The sequence below is a fragment of the Acomys minous genome, assembly GCF_964271855.1.
Source record: "Acomys minous genome assembly, chromosome: 17".
In the NCBI taxonomy this organism is placed as follows: domain Eukaryota; kingdom Metazoa; phylum Chordata; class Mammalia; order Rodentia; family Muridae; genus Acomys; species Acomys minous.
Window position 1 is genome coordinate 14,475,616 of NC_140500.1, and position 20,228 is coordinate 14,495,843.

The window sequence follows — 20,228 nt, forward strand, 5'->3', positions numbered from 1 at the left end:
AACCATACAATGAAAGGGCTTCCTGAGACACTGGAGCCCGGGAACCACAGGGCTCTGAGAGGAGGTCTCCTCAGCAGAGGCCTTGCAGCCCTGAGGGAAGATCTCCCTGGCTGAGCTGTGGTCCTACACTTAACAGCTCCTCTTCTTCAGAGCTTCCAGGGGAGGGGATCCCCAGCTAAGCTGAGGTGCTCAGGAGCCTCAGCCCTGTTCCACCTCTCTTCCCTTCTTTGTTTCTTGTCTTCTTCCAATGAGAGAGTTACACCTGACAACAAATCCCATAAAAGAGAAAATTATTGAGAGGGATGCTCACAGAAGACGACAGCAGGGAACTGAACAAAGGGCAGGGCTTGTAGGCTCAATTTTCTTAACAAATATATTTTTTATTATGAACTTATTAACCAAGCGCGCATCACTTATAACTCAACTAACCGAAACAATAGGAAAAGAGGATTAAAGAATACAATAACAAAACCATAAGGGTATCAGTTCCAAGGAACAGTTCTCCTGGTGTAATCAGCAGGATTTCTTCTGCTGGAACCTGGAGCAACCAGAACCTGGAACCTCAGCTGGAGCCTGAAGCCCCAAAGCCTTCCCTCAAGCAGTTCTCTCTAGGAGCATCTCGAAGTAGAGCAACCAACAGCCAAAACTATCCCCAGTCTCCAAAGGCCCACCTCTTGTTTTTGGCTCACATTTATACCTCCTCTCAGAATTTGCTCAAGGATGTTTTTCAGCTGCTTAATAACCAATCTCCCCCACATGGTGGTTTGACTTCTAAGGGGATAAACATCACCTGCTCTCTCACAAGTCTTTTTTCTCATCCCCCACTTGTGATCTAAACAAAAAACATGTTTATCTTTCCTTCAAGGGCTTATACAGGATTTCTTAGTAGGCGGAGTTTCACAGGGCAGAGACTGTTTTCAGGGTGAAGAATGGTGGGATTTCAAGTCCTGAGCTTGGAGGAGCTCAGGGATTGGTAGGTTTCCCTGTTTGGGGATTGGTGAGATTTTTCTTGTAGGGTGGTGTCAGGGCATTCTCCCACCTCAGGACTGGGAATGACAGTTACAACTGACCATTAGGGCCTGTTAAGAAAGTCTGGGGTGTGTAGCCTGCCTCCTGGGGCTTCTCAGGCAGGGATCTGGCCATTTTTCCCTCCTTGAAAGTTTACACAGCATACCAAGTTTACAAAATTTACAAAGGGGGTCCACGACAGAGAAGGAAGGTTTTTCCTTCCGCTTGAGTCTGAGTCAATAGCCTCCAAGCCTGATCTTCACAGAGAGTTCCAGGTCAACCAGGGCTACCCAGCCAGACCCTGCCTGTCTCAATGATTGAGACACACTAAAGACGAGGCAGGCTCTTCCCCACTGTGTTCACTTGCTGTTCTCTCTTATTTGCCTGGATACTTTAGATTATTCACTAGAATAGTATTTACTGGGCAACTCTTATCCCGTTGGCGTCACACTAGATACCACAGAAGAGAAACAGACTCATCCTCAAACAGGGAGAAACAGGATAAGCCGCCTAAGGCAAACAGTCCACGACGCGGCCACGGAAAGATGCTCCTGGTGCTAAACCCATCTATAATCCTTGCACTTAGTGGGTTGAGGCAAGAGGATGGAGAGAATGAGGGCAGCCTGGGCTACATAGGAGAAAAAGCAGAGGGAGAATGTGGGGAGGGAGAGGAAGGGAAAAGAGAAGGAGATGTAAAAGAGAGAAGGGGGAAGGAAAAGAAAGAAGAGAACTCTCTGATTGTATGGCTAGCCCAGGCATGCTATAGAAGTCAGAGGAAAGACAGAGTATGGGGAGGGGGAGGCGGCTGGAATAATGGGGAATGGGGCCTAGAATCAGGAGTCCTGAGGTCAGGATCCGGGTGCCTTGGTAAGGAGGAGAAAGGATCTCAGAGAGGTAGACTGAGGGTTCTGTGTTGCTCAGGGCAGGTCCCCAATCCAGCTCCTTGCAACCCTGGGATCCTCACCGGAAGCTGAGTTAGGCTTCCATGTCAACTGAGTTACGCCTATTAAACCTCTCAATATGAACTCGGCGTGGTGGCTCACACATCTCGGCACTCCAACTGAGGCTGGAGAACTGCCAAGAGTTGAAGGCCAACCTTGGTTATATAGTTGTTTCAGACCAGCTTTGGCTAAAGGGTAGGAGCCTGTCTCAAAGCACAGATTGAGCATTCATGGTGTGGTGGATACTCCTGTCATCCTGGCACTTGGGAGGATCAGGAGTTCAAGGCCAGCCTCAGCTACGTACCAAGTGTGAATCCCTGTTTTAAATAAAAATAAGCCTGACAGTGGACATCTTCTAGATTTCCAGACACTGGTCCTTTAGAATGGCAACCCCCACAGGAATAATCTAGAGTTGAAACGCCCAACACAGTAGCTGCTTTCCACAGGAGGCTTTGGAGCCCTCATGGTGTAGATGGTGCAAGAGTGATATTTCATTTTGATGTAGTTTTTAAGATGGGAGCACTATGTTCTTCTACTGGACCCAACTTGATTGTTGGCGGGTGAGGGGATTGGCTGCTTTCACCCAGCACTGGGCGAGAGAGTTCATCGTTACACTTCTGTGTGTGTTCCTTTCACTGTTTTGAGTGAGAGTGCTACAACATTTTAAGACATATGCGGCTCACAGTTGTAATTCTCTTTGACAGCGGTGGGCTAGCCTCATAAGCCAGTGTGGTCTGGTTGGCACCACATGCCAGCCATGCCTAACCTTCAGAATTGTGTTTCAATGAACCTTTTTTTTTTTTTTTTTAAATAATAAGCACTGATTGAAAGACCTCAGGAGGCATCTGGATTTTTGAGAGGTACTAAGTGTGCCCCTTCTCCCAACCTGGTCTTTCAGGGCTTGGGAGAGGAGTGGGTGGGGCATCAGGGGGAGAGACCCCCCCAAGCCTGCCTGCCACTGTGACATCACAGAGCAAAGTCATAGAAACCCACCCCCACCCAAGCTAGTGTCCTGCCAGAGGGACATTCATCCTCTGCCAACTCCCCACATACCACCTCACCCCTCTGCTGGCAAGAGGGGACCTGGTGCATCGGCTCTCTCAACACCGGAGCCACACTGCTGGATAAGACACATCACAGCAGAGACACTGCTGTTTCAGGACCAGAGCTGTGAATGATCAATCCCCCCCAGCTGACTCAGAATGTTTGTCTCACCCAGGAGGTAGGTGCACAGCTTTTGGAAACGCTGTGAATACTGATTAATTTCACTTATTTCACTATCTAAGCCCTATCTATCTATCTATCTGTAGTGGCATAAACACACACACACACACACACACACACACACACACACACACACACACACACGGAGGAGGCACAGCAGATAGTGGGAGAGGGAGAATAACGAAGAGTTACTGAGCAGTGGACGAGTGTGTTCAGAACGCCAAGATAGCCTAAGAAAGGCGTCCCTGAGACTGGGACAGAGCTCAAACCTGAAGAGCAAGCAGTGGGGGTTAAGGCAGCTTCCCCAGTTCAGAAGAAGGCCCCCCAAAAAAGCCCACCATCAACTAGAGAGCCCTTAGAGGTACAAGGATAACAGCAAAAGCCAACCAGAGCTTGAAATTTTATTATCTTTTATCATCTTTTATTATCTCTAGAGATGGGGCAGGGAGGCTTGGGGAGCTCTGTTCATTAAGATGAGCGCAGAACACTTGGACCCTCCTCCGTCTGGAGGCAGTTCCCTGGCAAGACCTGCCCTCTGTGGCTTTTATTAGAGGTGTGTGCGTCTGCCTGCTCTTCGCTGGGTGGCACTTTTCATTGGAAACCAGTGAGGCTTTCCAGGCTTGAGGGTTTGAATGCAGACTCCTCCATGTCGACATCAAAGGCTGAATTCAAGCCCTCGCTTGTAAAACTGGGATGCTGCCTCTGTATCTCGTGGGTTGTGAGGGCCTATGGAGCAGTTAGTGAAGCGTCTAGCCCCTGGCCTGGTAGTTCGGATTTTCCTTAGATTCCGCTTTCCTTCCACCTCTTTAGATCTTCAGAACAAAACTGTAGAGGACTCCCCACCTCCCCTGTCAGCTCTTGGGGAAACAGGTAGGTAACCACTAGACCTCAGATGTACTGAGGGGTTCATGTCCTCGCCTCAGTCTACAAAACGAAGCAGGCCTAGCTTAGCCCTCCATCAGAAAAGACCAAGGGGCCCGCACCTTTGGGGGGACAGAGAAATGCTTGATTTGGGGTTTCATAGCAACCAGGTGGCTCCTCACCCCTCGTCCCACAGGGTGTGAATAGTTTTACCCCAGGATCCAGTTTCTTCCCTGAGCCGGGTCCTCGCCTGCATCTTGGGTAGGCCCAGAGAAGACGCAAGACCCACCCAAGGAAGAGAAAGAGGAAGAAACCTAGTGGTTCCCTGCCACACCCATCCTGGGAGTCCCAAGCTCTAGGGACTGCACAAGGGCGGGGCCTTGCCAAACAACTCAAAACACGCTGCTAGTGCGTCGCTGTGGCAACCGCGCCCGCTGCTAGGCAACTGGGCTCTGGAGTAAACATCGCCGGGAAGGTTAAACGTGGGGAAGCGTGGGGGAATCTCTTTGGGATCAGGCACAGGGTGACAGAGGATAGCGATGAGGGGAGAAAGGAAAGGAAAAGATGCAACGTTGGGGGGAGGGGCACACGCTGAAATGGAAAAGGATGACCCAGCACTGTTAAGGGACAGCAGCACTGGGGCACCCGGCTTCCTCTTTGGATCCTGCAGTGCCCAAGACTCCCTGGCAGCCCAGGCCAACCCTGTCCTAGCAGTCATTTGCGCGTGAGAGATTGCCCCACGGGAAGTGCAGATGTGGCTGTGCCTCTGATTCACGCCAGCCTTCAGCTTGGGGCATGGAAGAAAGGCGGGGCGGGGAGGGGGCGGGGGGGGGGGGTCGCTTCCTCTCCTGGAAATGACTGCTATAGCAAAGCCCTCAAACAATTCCATGACAAAGCGGAAAGGGAAAGGCTGGAAAGAGGTCCCAAGTGTTTTCCTTTGGCCCTTCCCACTGAACATAAATGAGAGCGTTCCCAGCACTCTCATGACCCACCTTAGGGGCACTTAGGGTTACGTGGGCCCTTACAAACTAGGTACAATTGAGAAGGAAAGGTCCAGAGGTGAACACAGCATGGGCGTTGGAAAGATCATAAACGTCCTCTGGAAAACTTTACTCGGTTTCATCAATGAAGGAGTTCAATGTCCCACAATATGTAATTAAAGCTCAGAGGGTTCATTTGAGCCACATCAAAATGACACTAATCTGCAGGGAATCACCCCTCTTAAAATGGTCAGAACATCACTGTTCTGAGTGATCTGTTTGTCCTCTGGTCAGACGAAGGGTAATGAGATCATTGCTATTTTCTGAGCCTTTGCTCATGGCAAAGCAGGAATGTTGCCACAGGTGGGAGGAAACATATTGGCAGATCTGTCTGAAAGCGCTGCATGTGTGTAGAAGGACCTCTGGGCTGCTGCTGGCCCTCTGGGGTCCTTTTGTGGCTCCTCGGTGCTTCTGTATGTCGATTGTGAGGAGTGATGTGCACTTGGTGCTGTTCGGACACGTGTCTGCGTCCAACAATGGTCATGAGCCCTGTTAGCCTTACAGACCTTTCATTTGTTCACGGATGTGAAGACAGTGCTGGGGTCAGCCATGTGTAAAACACGGCCTGCTGCCACACGTGTTGACTTAGAGTCAAATGAGCCTAACACACATACGCACATGAGTTACACGGAAGGTGTACCCGTCAGAATATGGAGAGAGCAGCACTGTGTGCCCATCAGCCAGTGACAGGCAAAGCTCTTTAAGTTCCAATCCAGCTTTTTGTTCGTTGAGTGACAGAAAGGAGTTACTTAATGGGGCCACGGGCCAAGAATCCTGGACCCTGATGTCTAGGTGCATGGTGTGGGGGACAAAATTACTGGATCCCTTAGGCCAAGGTTTGGGGCGTTACGGAAGAGGTGAACACATCGGCTTTCGTCCAACATTCTTAATCGCAGCGCACTAGTGACACAGTGACACAGACACAATGTCTGTGAAGCATGTGTCCCAAGACCGCCCGTTCTCTTTCTGCTTATCTAGTGAGAATGGTTTCATACAGAACAGAGATGAGTGAGGACCTTAGCAAATGAGGGTCCGCCCCAGGCCTGCAGCGCGTTGTGACGTCATAAAGGATGAGGTGCATAACTAGCCCCATGGAAGTCACTTTTAGGACCAAGTCCAACATACCAAGTTTAAACGTGGGCTGTGTGTCTCTATACTGAGTTGTGAGATTTTTGAGACAAGCTCCAATTATATTTGTTACATTGACCAGCAATTACCTTTTCTGTTCTAGGGAAAGGAAGGGAAGGGAAGGGGCCGGGAAACAGCATGCCCAAGTCACAATGAAAGGAAGGGAATAGGATGCTGGATTCCTGAGTTTTTTGTGGAGAGGCAGAGACACTTCCCCCCCCCCAAAAAAAAAGGAGGAAACTGGACTTTGGGGCCCAGGGTCCTCAGGGAGGGGAAACTTAGGACTGGTCACATCCAGCCAGCAGCCAGCCAAGCACCCACTTAAAATGCTCCGCCTTGGGAATGGGTGGATCAGAGCTACTGTGGAGGCCTAAACTAATATTTTGGAAACCTTCTTTAAGGAAAATAATAGAAAATTACAAGTTTGGATTGAGCAACAGGCCCTTGGAAGCAGCCCAAATAAGCGAGGGGTGGGAAGGTAGAGTTTCATTAGCTTCAAAACCCACCTCTGGGCCTCCTCGGCTAACTCTGCCACGCCCATCCCCTTTTCCCTGAAGAAGGCAAACTTGAGGCAGTTAAGGCTTTGGGGGTGCGGTTTATGAGCAAAAGCAATAAAAACCAAAGACACAGTGCTGTGCCAAGCAGTGACTCAAGGCGGGATATGAGACGTGTCTGCAAGTATTTGAAGGGTGGAAGTGTGGAGAACGGAAAAGAATCGGTCACTGTTCTAGGGTGGGGAGAGAGTAAGGATCCAGTTAAGGAGAGACAAATGTGCGCGAACCTCATCAGGAAACGCTGGCGAACTGGGCTTTCTGATACTGTGGCGCTGTGTTTCCCGTGGGAGGCATTTGAGGAACCATTGAGTCACTGAGAACTGGAACTGGCCACCAAAAAAAAAATAAAAATGTACTATAGGAAATAATCCTACAAAAGGTCCTCTCGGGAGTGGTTGGATGCCCCCAGAGTTCGTTCCAAGCTCTGAATTCCATAAGGCTGACACATGGCAGTCTGTATATTTGGGGTGAAAGCCAAATGTAGGAAAGAGAGCAGTTCTACAGAGAGGAGGAGCCACCTCCGCCCACATGCTGCTGACTGGTAGGGAAGAAATGGACAGAGGGAAAAAAAAAAGAAAGAAAATATGAGGGTATAGCGCCACCCAGCGGCATGAGGAGACCATGCAGTCAGGAAACCAGCCTATTCCAGAGCAAAATGGGACCACAAAATTCCTTGTCCTCTTCTCCCAAAGCAAAGTGAATCGTGTCCTGATGAGTAAAGGGTTGCTTGGGTGACACATAAAATATATCCGCGGCCTGCAAGATGGTTCAGTTGGTAAATGACTGGGCTTGCCGCCAGGCCTGACAAACTGAGTTTGGTTTTTGGAACCCACATGGTAGAAAAACAGAGCCAACTCCTTACGGAACTGTCTCCCATACATGTACCATGCTCATGTTATGCATGCATGCGGGTGCGCGCGCGCACACACACACACACACACACACACACACACACACACACACACACACTGTAAAAATGGAGAAAACAGTTGCAAAAGAGGCATAATTTGCACAACAAAAAGGAGAAAAACATTTTCAAAAAAATGAATGTCTTTTCACACTAAAACTGAACGGTCAAAAGAACACTGGGTGGTGGTGGTGCACGCCTTTTATCCCACCACTCAGGAGGCAGAGGAAGGTGGATCTCTGAGTTTGAAGCCATCCTGGCCTACAACTGCCAGGACAGAAAGAAACTATGTCTTTGCAGGGGACAAGGAAGGAGGAAAGGCCAGAAGAAACTGGGGACATTCTGGGGAGAATGGAAAGAGCAGCTGCACATATCAATTTGTAAAATTCTGAGGGCAAAGAATGATTTGTGCTTCTAATGACTGCCAAGAGGATAGGTGTGATCCACTCCTTAATAGCTGGCAGAATTTGTTGTTGTTGTTGTTGTTGCTGCTGCTGCGTTGCTGCTGCTGCTGAGTTTGTTGTTGTTGAAGCTTGTTTGGGGGAAAATAAAAAGATGTCCACTCCTTGTGTGAGAGTCAAGAAAGACAAAAAAAAAAAAAAAGAGAGAGTCAAGAAAGACATGGCGGCCATCATACAGCCATCATATTGCTGACCCAAAGCTTATCTCCAACATCTTCAGTCATGTTCCACCCCCCTTCCTCATCCTCATCCTCATCCTCATCCTCATCCTCATCCTCATCCTCATCCCCATCCAACACAGAGCAAGCCAGTCTAGCCATGGCTCCTGAAGCTTTGACACTGCAGAGCCTGAAGATGCTTCTTACAGGACACTGGGAAGTAGTGACACTGAACAGACCCAAACATTCTGTATATTGATGTAAAAAGAAAGCCCTGGCCAGTCACACCACACACCTAGGGAACAATGGGTAGAGGGGACACAAATCGCCCTTTACTCTTTTATAGAAAGTCCCCTCTGCAAACTCATGCTGCTCTATACTGAGCCCCACGTCCCCACTGGCAAGTTCTCTGGCATAATCTCCAAGAACAGCTGGGCTGGGGCTGCACTGTCAAGTATTAAATGCCCATGTCCATTGCATGGCAGCATTTAATCAAGAGGGACTCCGCACACTATGAGCTAGAGGGAGTGGCGGGAAGGCAAGGGAGGGGCGAGGGGACTCGGTCTTCACTCTTGCTACGCTGCTGCATCAGAGAGATTTGTACAGACGGCATCCTTCCATCCTGCAAGACAGGATACCAGACGCTGACCATGGCCAAGGTAACCAGCTTCCCCCTTTTATTTCACAGGAGAAACCTTAGCACCTGCCGCTTTTAAGAACTACACCTCATCAACTTGCTGGTCCGTGTTATCTTCCACTAATGTCGTGCTTTTCTGTTACTAAACATTTTCTGTTACTAAACACTGTGGCTGCCATAGCGACACTTAATAGCCCTTCTACTCTGCCTCTTTTCTAGAGAGTAGAGAGGCCCCTTGGGGCGGAATCTGTCAGCATATGCAAAGGCAGAGCTTTTTCTTAGGCCATGTCACTCTAGAGTCACTTTAAGGAAACTTGTGAAGTGAGACTTTGTTCTTCTGACTTGAGGCATCGACTATAGAGTAAAGGTCTGTGACGAAAGTTGCGGCATGATGAACTCATGAAAAGGTTCCTGAATGAGATGTCCACTTAACTCTCAATCTGGGATGGAGGAAGCTCAGTAGAGCGTTCCCCTAGTGTGCAAAGTCCCGGACGTGGTGGCACACACATTCTATCACATGAGAGTTGGAGGCTCTGAAGTTCAAGGTCAAGCTCAAGGTACATAGCTATAATCAGGTTGGGGTCACAGACTACGTGAGACCCCCCCCCTCTCCAACAAGGGGAGAAAGAAGAAAGTATGAAGAAAGAGGATGCGATGCCCATCCTTGGTGGGTGTTGATGTTCATTCTGGAAAGAGCCTCCTTGGGCTATTTTAAATTGTTCATCCTTTGTTTCTCAAATCACCTCTTCCATAACTTTTTTGCCACAAGGTCTATGCTCCCAAGGTAAGCCTCGTCATTTTTTATTTCTGAATAACCTGGAGGAACATGGGTAAATACGTAACTTAAAATGGATTAATATGCAGCCCCAATCTGACCTGGTGTGCTGTGATAGCAGAATACCTTTCCAAACTAATTAAGGCTGAATATACCATTATGAAAACTGAAGCCTGAGGCAAGAGATTTGGAATTGCCTAGATCCTCAGTTTGGGTCTTTTTTTTTTTTTAAAGAATGATTAGTGAAAATGTTTTATCTGTAAGTTCATTTCCTGTTCAACCTATGGATATCAGATAAGTAGGAAGGATATCCACTCCCAGAGAGGCACAGTTTTCACAGGAGCTAAGATATTAAACCAGCCTACATGACTACCAATAGATGGATAAGAAAAATCTGGAGTACATACATTATGGAATTTTATTGATATGTGGAGAAAAAAATTAAACCATGAAATTTGCAGGAAAATAGAAGTGGACAAATTAAGTGAAATAAGCTTAACCCAGGAAAAAAAATACCACTTTCTCTCATATGCAGATGCTTGGTTTTAATTTTTATGTATGTATATACGTGTACAGGAGCATCATGGGCAATAACGTGGATCATGAGCAGGGAAAAGATGTAAATGGAAGAAGGGGATGGGTCATAGAATAAACCGGGGCTGACAGAGGGAGGAGCTGGTGGCAGAGTGCGCTGGGGTGGAGGACAAAGGACAGAGAGAACAAAATGAAAATGACACTTTGCTTGCTAATTTAAAAAAATTAATAAGTAGAACAATCAGAAAGAGTAGCTCATAATACTGGAATAAGGGCAGCAGCAAATAGTTTTTGCAACTAAAAAAGGAGGCCATCGCTGAGCCTGTGGAACAGCTTGTGACAATAGAGGCTGGCCGACCATGACTCCTCCTGCTCCTAGATGGGTGTCCTCGGTTAAGGTCACCCCAAGTCTTGCGAAGACTGACATTTCTTGGTGGAGTTAATTTACTGAATGCTTTTTTTAAAAAATCATATTAGCAGATTAGTTCCCAGAAGCCATTTATTCTTACGTTTCATATTTTAGATATTTGTATATATGGCCACCTTCATGTTTGTTACCACCCCAAATCACATTGTGTGTGGTGTGCATGACTTTCATCCCCAGAGGTACTGAAAGACAAAGGATCATGGCCGTAAGCTGTTAGATGTAGATTCTTCTAAGCTTGAGTAGACAGAGATTGCTGCCTGTGTATTTGCCTGTGGTGTTATTTACATCTCTTAAGCTAAGCAGATTTGGGCCTGATTAATTCTGAAGGGAGAAATCCCATGAAAGCTCAAGATGCCTTACTGTAAGAACCATCTGGAAGCTAAGCACTGGCTTCCTTTCTGTTCCCACGTATTAAAGAACCTTAGGATGTTCAAAACTGGTCACAATTATTTTTCTATTTGGGCTTCATGCAAGCATTCTTAAAATGAGCTGCATGCCCTCTGGCATCTTTTTCCCGAAGGCATCCAAACTTCCTTCTGCTTCCCCTGGGGGCTTACAACTTGATCATATATACACACTATGGATTTGTATTCAGCTATAAAGAATAAACTAAAGTAACCTACAGAAAAATAAAACTGGTGAGCAACTTGGTAAATGAAATAAGCCAGACTCAGACAAATGTTTCCATGTTTTCTCTAATTTATATAAATATATATGCATATATATATACATACATATATATATATGGCATAAAAGTAGAAAGGGGTTGATGTGAGTGAGCAAAAGAAGAGGAAGAAATCAGAGGATAACAGGGTGAGACAGATAATGCATGTTTCTCTTAAATACAGTATCGAAACTGAATGACACATTACATCATCATATAAAATCAGAAAAATAGGATTATCTAGGGACAAGCAATGAACCAGCAGGAGAAAGTGGGGGGGGGGCGGACAAGAAAGGGATCAGAGGGGCAAATATGAGCCAACTATAGTGATATATATGTATGAAAACATTACCATAAAACTCACTATCGTACACACACACACACAAATAATTATAAAAGGTGCCCAAGAAGAGGCTGGCCAGTTCAGCGCATTTAAAATGAGCCACCCTTGTTCCCTTGCTCTCTCTGCTTGAGGATACTTGATATTAAGTGGGGTCCTGAGGTCTTCCATCCAGGGGCACCTGCACTCATTCCCTGGGGCTTTGCCAGCTGATGCTCGCCTGCCTTCCAAAGAACATAGCTAGGATACCGCCCTGCTCATGTCCAATTCACTCTGACTTTAGAATCCCTCGTGATAATGTCTTCCATCTGGTGTCACCTTCAACCCTCCGGGGTTGGTTGCACCAACGCTACAGTGCTTGCTTGTGTCTGGCCACACAGAAGCATGGCTTCCACAGGGTTCCTGGAGGAAGCGTTCGCGTGGCAGGCTTTGCCCATCAGCGTTTGGAGACGAGTGAATGAGGCCCTGAGAGCACGCTCTCCAGCTCTTGTCTCTTTCTCTCCTGCTTGTGTGTTACAGATGGAGCTCCCGAAGGGTTCCTCTGTCCAGCGGACCTTCATATCTGCCATCCTCAGCATGTTATCACTCGGCCTCTCCGCAGCATCCCTGCTCAGCAGCGAGTGGTTTGTGGGCACACAGAAGGTGCCCAAGCCCCTGTGCGGGCAAAGTCTGGCAGCCAAGTGCTTTAACGTGCCGATGTCCCTGGATGGCGTCGTCACCAACGCATCAGCCCAGGAGGTGGTACAATACACCTGGGAGACTGGGGATGACCGCTTCTCCTTCCTTACCTTCCGCAGTGGCATGTGGCTATCCTGTGAGGAAACCGTGGAAGAGCCAGGTAATCCCCTCACACCAGCTACACAACCTGATCTGCTTTTTCAATTACATTTTAATGCGCATTGTATATGGGTATGTATGGGGGGAGGGGTGCACATAGCACATGCATGTAGAGGTCAGAGAACAACGTGCAATGTGCAAGCATCCATTTTCTCCTTCTAGGATGTGGAATCAAACTAGTCAGGCTCGGCAGGCATGCGCTAAGCCACCTCACCTGTCTTTAAAAGGAAAAATGTTTATTGAGACATTATCTCACTCCACAGCCCAGGTGGTCCGAGAGCTCTCTGTGTATATCTGGGCTGACCTAGAATTCGCCACAATCCTCCTGCCTTGGCTTCCTGAGAACTGATGTGACACACAACACCAGGCTAAAGAAGGGACTCTTAGAATCTTATTCAAAGAAACCCCACTAGGATCAGAGCAGCAGTGGGAAGCTCCACACTTTTCCCAAAAAATGATGGGCCTCATGCCCAAACCTCACTTTCTATTATCTCTTCTTGGTGGTCCCTTTTAACAAAGTCAGAAATCCCTGAGGCTCTTCCGTCCGTCCCAGTTTCGCCCCATGTCCCCCCCACCCCCCCACCCTCCCACCCCCGCCCCCAGCCTTAGCAGACCTGGTTTAACAAAGCACTGGCTCTGGGGCTCTTAGACCTGTCATGTTAGAATCAATACAATCCTTCTCGTGGGCTACAGCTGCTGCTTAGAAACGGCTGGCCAGATCCTTGCATGAACAACTTCATTTCTGTAGCCTTTGATTTTCCTGTTAGATGAAAGGGCTGATGTGGGTCACGTCAAAAGCCCCTCCCCTTTCTGGCTAAGGATTACTGTTGCAATTTAAAAGGGAAAGGGAAACTACAGCAGCACACACCTGCAGAACCTACACTCCAGAGGCTGAGGCAGGAGGATGGGCGAGTGTGAAGAAGCCCTGAGCTACAGAGTGATTCAAGAGCATCCTGGACTATCTAGTGAGGCCACCGTAGAAGAATAGATAATTGGTAGATATAGAGATAGATGACAGGATGATTGATATAGATAGATGATTGATAGATATACAGATAGATGATTGATAGATAGATGATAGATAGATAGATAGACAGACAGATAATAGGTAGATTGATTGATTGGTTGGTTGATTGATTGGTTGATTGACTGATTGATTTTAGGATACCCTGGAGGAGCTGCAGACAGATGATTCCAAGTCTCTTACCACATACTGAAAACACTGTTCAATTCACACTAGTCATTGTGTATGCCTTAGGTTAGAAAGAATGTCACTAAGGACATCTATATCCTGCCTCTGCCTCCTCTTCCTCCACATTCAGAATACTTAAAAGTTACACTGGGCCTGGGAAGAGAGTACGTGATGATGATGTAGTTCCTAAAACCTGGGGTCATTTTCAACTTGATATTGAAATTTTTACCAAGTAGGCTAATGGAAAAAAGGCATGAAAGAGAAATAAAAGGGGGGTGTGGTGAGAGAGAAGGGGAAAAGAAGAAGAATGAAGAAGAAGAAGAAGAAGAAGAAGAAGAAGAAGAAGAAGAAGAAGAAGAAGAAGAAGGAAGAAGAAGAAAAGAAAAGAAGAGAAGAGAAGAAAGAAGAAGAAGGAGAAGAAGGAAGAAGAAAGAAGCGGTGAAGGAGGAGAGCAAACAAGCACAGATACACATTAACTGTAAACAGCCTTGTGTTACCACTGTCCCAGTCACAGTTCTGCAAACAATTTAGAGCCATTTTGGTCCAAAAAGACTTGTTAACATCGACAGGACATTGAAACTCTGGCTTAGGAAGATGCTCTCAGGAAAGCATCATCTTCATAACCAGAGATGAAGGCCAGAAAAATGACTTTTGTATGGCTCATTCGTTGGTGCATCTCGTCCTGTTTTCAAAATGGGACATCAACTGAACGCAAGGCACCGTGAGCCCACCAGTGGCTGTGTCAGAGCAAATGGAGCAGGGCTGCTGTCCAGGCAAGATGTCCCCACCCCACAGCTCCTTGAAGTTCCTTATGACCTTGACCTTTGTGTCTTTTAGGGGAGAGGTGCCGAAGTTTCCTTGAACTCACACCACCAGCCAAGAGAGGTGAGAAAGGACTACTGGAATTTGCCACGTTGCAAGGCTCATGTCACCCCACTCTCCGATTTGGAGGGGAGTGGCTGATGGAGAAGGCTTCCCTCCCCCACCTCCCCTTGGTGCCTGTGGCAAGTACGTGTTCCTAACTATAGACCTGAGCCTCTCTGGATCTAAGTGCACTTCGACCTCCTTTCTCTACCTCTACCTCAGGCTGACAGGAACTCCCCCTGAAGCTGACTCTCATTAACATGCATGGCTGCAGCTCACAAAGCAAAAGGCCACCAGCACCAGCACCAGCACCAGCACCAGCATCAGCATCCCTTTTCCTCTGCTTTTTTGTTACTGTTGGGGGAGGGGAGACTTGGCTTTGATTTTGGTTTCCTTGAGATAGGGTCTCTTTGTAGTGGGACTAGCCTTGGGAAGTCACCCTCTTCTGCCTCTGTTAGTGGGATTGCAGGTAAATGCTACCTTGTCCAGGTTTTTTGTGTATGGGGGGTTGTTTTTGTTTTTGTTTTGTTTTGTTTTGTTTTGTTTTTAACTAAAAGAGGAATGAGAGGTCCGGGAAATAAAAACGCATGCCCAAATTGAAGAGAAAGACAAGAGTGATGACACCTAGCGCAGGGTGTGTGAAAATGGAGCAATCTCCCTCACAATGAAGCTTAGCAGTGTTCACGGGGTGCACGGGTACACGGTGGTACACGGGTTCTTCATGGACACGGGGTGCTGGTCTCAGCTTTGTCTCTCTCCTGTCCCTGTGGGCCTCTGACTTCTAATGGGCACTTATGTCCACAGTGGCTCCCGACTGACTGGGCGGGGTTCCTTCTCCTTGCTTTTCGCAGAGGTCCTCTGGTTATCACTGTGTGCCCAAATTACCTACATCGGACTTCAATTAATCAGCTTCCTCCTGCTCCTGACCGACCTGCTGCTCACACGTAACCCTGGCTGTGGACTCAAGCTAAGCGCCTTCGCAGCCATGTCCTTGGTCCTGTCAGGTGAGTGGCCACAGAGTGCCAGAGGGCAGTTCCTCTTGGGGCTCCTTTGGGTGTTTGCTTCTGTTTTGCTCATTCCATGAGACAGGGCTAGGCTAGACAGACTATAGCTCATATAGCTGGCTGGCTTCGATCTTCCGAGGGGAGGGCCGGGATTAGAGGGGTACAGTACCAGGACCTGGCTCACGGGGGAGCCCCTTTGAAGGACTGGTAACATTCCCGGCTGGGAAGTAAGAAAGGAGCTGCAAGTAGGAGCTAGGGAGATGGCTCCGTGGGTAAAGAGAGCTCTTGCTGCTCAAGTTGGGGGTCTGAGTTAGAATCTCCAGCACCCACATAAAAAGCTGGGTGTGGCCACTTGCACCTGGAACCCCAGCACTGAGCTTGGGACTGTCAGACAGGAGGAGCAACGCTAAGGTTTGAAGCCAGCTAGGCTAGGCCAAAGGTACTGAGTTCTAGATTCAGCACGAGACCGTGTCTCAAGGGAGTAAGATAGGAAAACCTGAGGACCTCCGTGCACACGCACAGGCACGTGCACGCACACACACACACACATGCACACACATGCACACACACACACACAGATGCACACTCATGCATACAACAATACACAGAGGCAGGCCTCAGAGGACACTGTGCAGGAGTCTTTCACTTTAAAACTGAAGTAACACATAAAAGTGTACGGCCTGTTCTCTATGCACGCGTTTACTACTAGGTTCCTTTCTCAACATGTAAAACCTTTGGCTGGGTTTACTTTTCAACTGGAATATATAGCTTTTCCATACCGTCACTGTTGGACAAAATTTAAAGTAAAATAAAATTATACACACACACACACACACACACACACACAGAGTGAAGACTAAAGGGTAGGAAGAAGTCAAAAGAAGCAACAGCCATGAAAGACTGACTCAGATTTTGCCACCACCTTTCAACTGCAAGTCTGGGGAAATCATGGTAAAGATAGGATTGCAAGGAGGCACCCTACCCACCATAGATTAGTCAGTCTCCCAGGAAATGAGATGGCAAAGACTCATAGATGCCCTGACAGAGACCGACCCTGATGCAGGCAGACAGATGTCACACAAGCCTCTGCTTTCTTGTTCCCTCCATAGGCCTTCTGGGGATGGTGGCTCACATGCTATATTCGCAAGTCTTCCAGGCAACTGCCACCTTAGGCCCGGAGGACTGGAGACCACACTCCTGGAGCTATGGTTGGGCTTTCTAGTAAGTAATCACCACTCCCTGAGCCTTCCCAACCCAACTCCAGACACCCTGCTCAGGATGTTGTACCTTCCCACACTGTCGCCCTCCTCCAGTCAGATGCAGGGCTGGACCAGAGGGACATCTACTCCCTCCCTGCCTTCAGACGGTACACAGAGCACCCAGCCTCTCTTGCTCTGAGGATGCAACTGGGTCCAGCTTTTCTGCTCAGTAACTGTAATAATTGCATCTTTGTCTAACCTACATACTATCCTTGAGCAGCAAGGCTGGTTTTAAAGATTTTTTTTTTTTTAAGATTTATTTATTTGTATACGAGTGCTCTATCTCCGTGTACACCTGCACACCAGAAGAGGGCATCAGACCCTAGTACGGATGGTTGTGAGCCACCATGTGGTTGCCAGGAATTGAACTCAGGGCCTCTCAAAGAGCAGACAGTGCTCTTAACACCTGAGCCATCTCTCCAGCCCAAGGCTGGTTTTATATGACTGGGAAAACTATGCTAAATGTTCTACAATTTATGATTTGGGGCATTAGAAAAATAGACAATGATTATAATCCTGAAATTTGATTGAATTCCATCTGCTCCATCGATGAGCCTTAACTGAAATCTCCTGCATCCATTACAGCCCTTATTCCAAGGGTAACTTCTTCCTCATTCCAGAGTTTCAAATTCTACTGAAACTGCTAGAAATAAAACCGCACAGCATCTGCTTCAACACATGCATTTTAAATTTCCTATGGGGGCAGAATATATCTCATATAGCCCAAGCTAGCCTCCAACTATGTAGCCAAGGCTGGCCTTGAACTCCCGATTCTCCCTCCTCCACTTCCCAAGTTCTAGGATTACAGTTTTGTAGCAACTTCAAATTCAAGCTAAACATTACTTTTTCCTAGAGCCACTCCTGCCTTCAGTAGTGCATGCTCACTTTTCCTGAATAAACCTACACTATCTTTATTTAAACACACACACACACACACACACACACACACACACACACACACACACACTTTTTTCTACTCCCTAGAGGAACATTCTCTACTCACTGTAAAGCTAACGACCTGGAGTCACATAAAAACTGTCTCAGAGAAGTGCTGAGGGCATTAACGGTACAGAAAGCACCATGCTAGGCTCACATTTCTATCCTACTGAAGGTACAGTGGGGCTTTTCCACATCTGATCCTATCGGCTTCCTCAGGCTGTAGTCACACTCCATGACTGAGAACTCTAATCCACCCACCAGCCCCCACGGCAGCTTTCCTGGTTTCCCATCAGGCTTCACTTTTTGCCCATTTTCAATCTTTCTTGCCATTATAATGGTAGGGCTGGGTTGGTGAGATGGTTCAGTGGATAAAGCAACTGCCATAGAAGCATAAGGTCTTAGGTTCAAACCCCTGGGACACATGTAGAAGGCGAACACAGCAGCACATGTCTGTAATCCCAGAACTATGATGGGATAGGAAGTAGAAAGACAGAAGTCCTGGCAGCTCATAGGCAGGTTAGCTTGTTGCTCCGTGGCAAACAGCAAAAGAGACGCTGCCTCAAACATGGTGGAAGCTAAGAACTGGTCCAAGAGGCTGTACACAGACACACAGACACACAAAGAAACAGACAACTTTGGGGCTCAGGCTGCAAGTCCCACCTGAAGGATCACATGGAATCTACTACTGTCAGAGGCAACAAACAGGAACCTGCAGTGCAGCCCTCGCCTGGCTTCCACCAGCCTTTGGCCTCTAGGCACCCCCTCCTAACCTCACAAAAAGCTCCTGTTTTCCTGGGCTTTGCATAATGACAGGGAGAGCCAGGGATTTGGCTTCCCAAGTCTCTAGGAATGCGTTTGATGTAGTTCCCTGGGGTGCTTTTTTCTTTCTCAGACCCACCCAGCTTCTGTCCGTGTCCAGCTTCCACTGTAAACTGCCCTGTGCCAGGAACCACAGTTCTCATAATAATCAAATTCCACTAGAGCAGAGTGTGATGCCTCAGAGAGGCGCTAAAATGTTCCTGTGAATGACTCTCAAAAAGGCTCAACTTTAAGAACTATTAAGTTCAAAGCCATGTTGGGCAGAAGAGGGAGGATGCTCTGGTGGCAGGGTGAAGGCATCTCTGGCAAAGTGCACGAAGGGAAAAAAAAGAAGGGCTGGGGGTTGCTTAGATCCTGCCCACCACATAGAACAGAGCCAGAGGTCTGTGGGATCTAGGAGATTTTCCAGGGGTAAATAAGCACACCACACAAGAGACATAAGGGGACATGGCCGTGGCAACTGATGGAATTAAATGCACCGGGCGCCCCCTGCTTTCCTTTGACTAAGGCAGATGAAGTTCTCTCTGGTCTCGGTCCTTTACAGCCACAGGGTACAAGGCACAAGTTCCTAGCGCCCCCCCTCCCCCAAGTAAAGACAGCAAGGAGTCTGTGTGGAACAGATGGCACTATTCTTTCTGTTAATGTCAGACTCTTACTGTCATTGTCCCTTCTTTGTGTCTGCCCCTAGCACGGCCTGGGTGTCCTTCACCTGCTGCATGGCGTCGGCTGTCACCACCTTCAACACATACACGAGGCTGCTGCTGGAGTTCAAGTGCAGGCACAGCAAGAGCTTTAACGCCAACCCCAGTTGCCTGGCACACCACCACCGCTGTTTCCTTCCCCAGCTGACATGCGCAGCCCATGAAGGCGAACCTCTGACCAGTGGCCATCAGTACCCCAGCCATCCCATCCGCTCTGTCTCCGAAGGTATCGACCTCTACTCGGCGCTCCGAGAGAAGGAATTTCCACAAGGGACCAGCCAGGAGCTGAAAGAAGTGGCTGGGTCATCTCTAGAAGAGCAGTGTTAAGGAGTTAAGCGGGTTTGGGGAGCAGGCTAAACCCTATCATACCTGTTTGCTTATTACCAACATCTGCTTAAGCAAAGATGTCTCTTGAGCCTTACTTTTAGAAGCTAAGAATAAGAGAGCCCTTAGCTGTCTCGAGAAGCGCATTGCTCTGCCTCCTCTCCCTCAACACTGCTTTGTTCCATCCATCTCCCATCTCATGTATCCAGAACCCTCTGTCCTCCATTGATTGCTTAAGGCAGGTTCTAGACTATACAGTGCGGGTAAAAAGCAAGCGAAATACAGCTCCAACATTTAAGGGGCTGATCAAGCTGTCAGCAGACTGGAGGTTGAAGAAACACAGTTAAGCAAATGGATGGTAGCTTATCTATGGTGCACTGGGGTTTTTCTGGAAGTCACACATGGGAAGATAGAAACACTATTGAAGGCATCTTGCATACTTGCATACTAGTGTCTGGAATCCACATAGGAACTAGTGAAGTATGGTTAAATGGGCTGGTTAGGGAGCTGGGAAGAAGGCTCAGTGGATAGGAGCACTGGCTGCTCTTTCAGAGGGTCTGCATGTAAAGTCCAGCACCCAGCAGGCATGGTGGCTAGCAGCCGTCAATAACTCCAGCTCCAGAGGATCTA

The 20,228-nt window shown here is 47.9% G+C and overlaps 1 protein-coding gene across 3 annotated transcripts; it reads left to right on the forward strand.

Moving 5' to 3' along the window:
• The first annotated feature begins 2,945 nt into the window (after positions 1-2,945).
• On the forward strand, positions 2,946-19,677 carry GSG1 (germ cell associated 1). Of its 3 annotated transcripts, XM_084766492.1 has the most exons (7): positions 2,946-3,171; positions 3,984-4,043; positions 12,179-12,497; positions 14,526-14,696; positions 15,404-15,556; positions 16,666-16,777; positions 19,262-19,677. In XM_084766492.1, exons 3-7 carry the CDS (start codon positions 12,179-12,181, stop codon positions 19,599-19,601), a joined length of 1,095 nt encoding a protein of 364 aa, XP_084622618.1. In that variant the 5' UTR covers positions 2,946-3,171; positions 3,984-4,043; the 3' UTR covers positions 19,602-19,677. The 3 variants fall into 3 exon arrangements, with proteins under 3 accessions (XP_084622618.1, XP_084622617.1, XP_084622619.1); XM_084766491.1 differs by lacking the exon at positions 3,984-4,043; XM_084766493.1 differs by lacking the exon at positions 3,984-4,043 and having other exon boundaries at positions 14,526-14,573.
• The last annotated feature ends 551 nt before the right edge of the window (positions 19,678-20,228 follow it).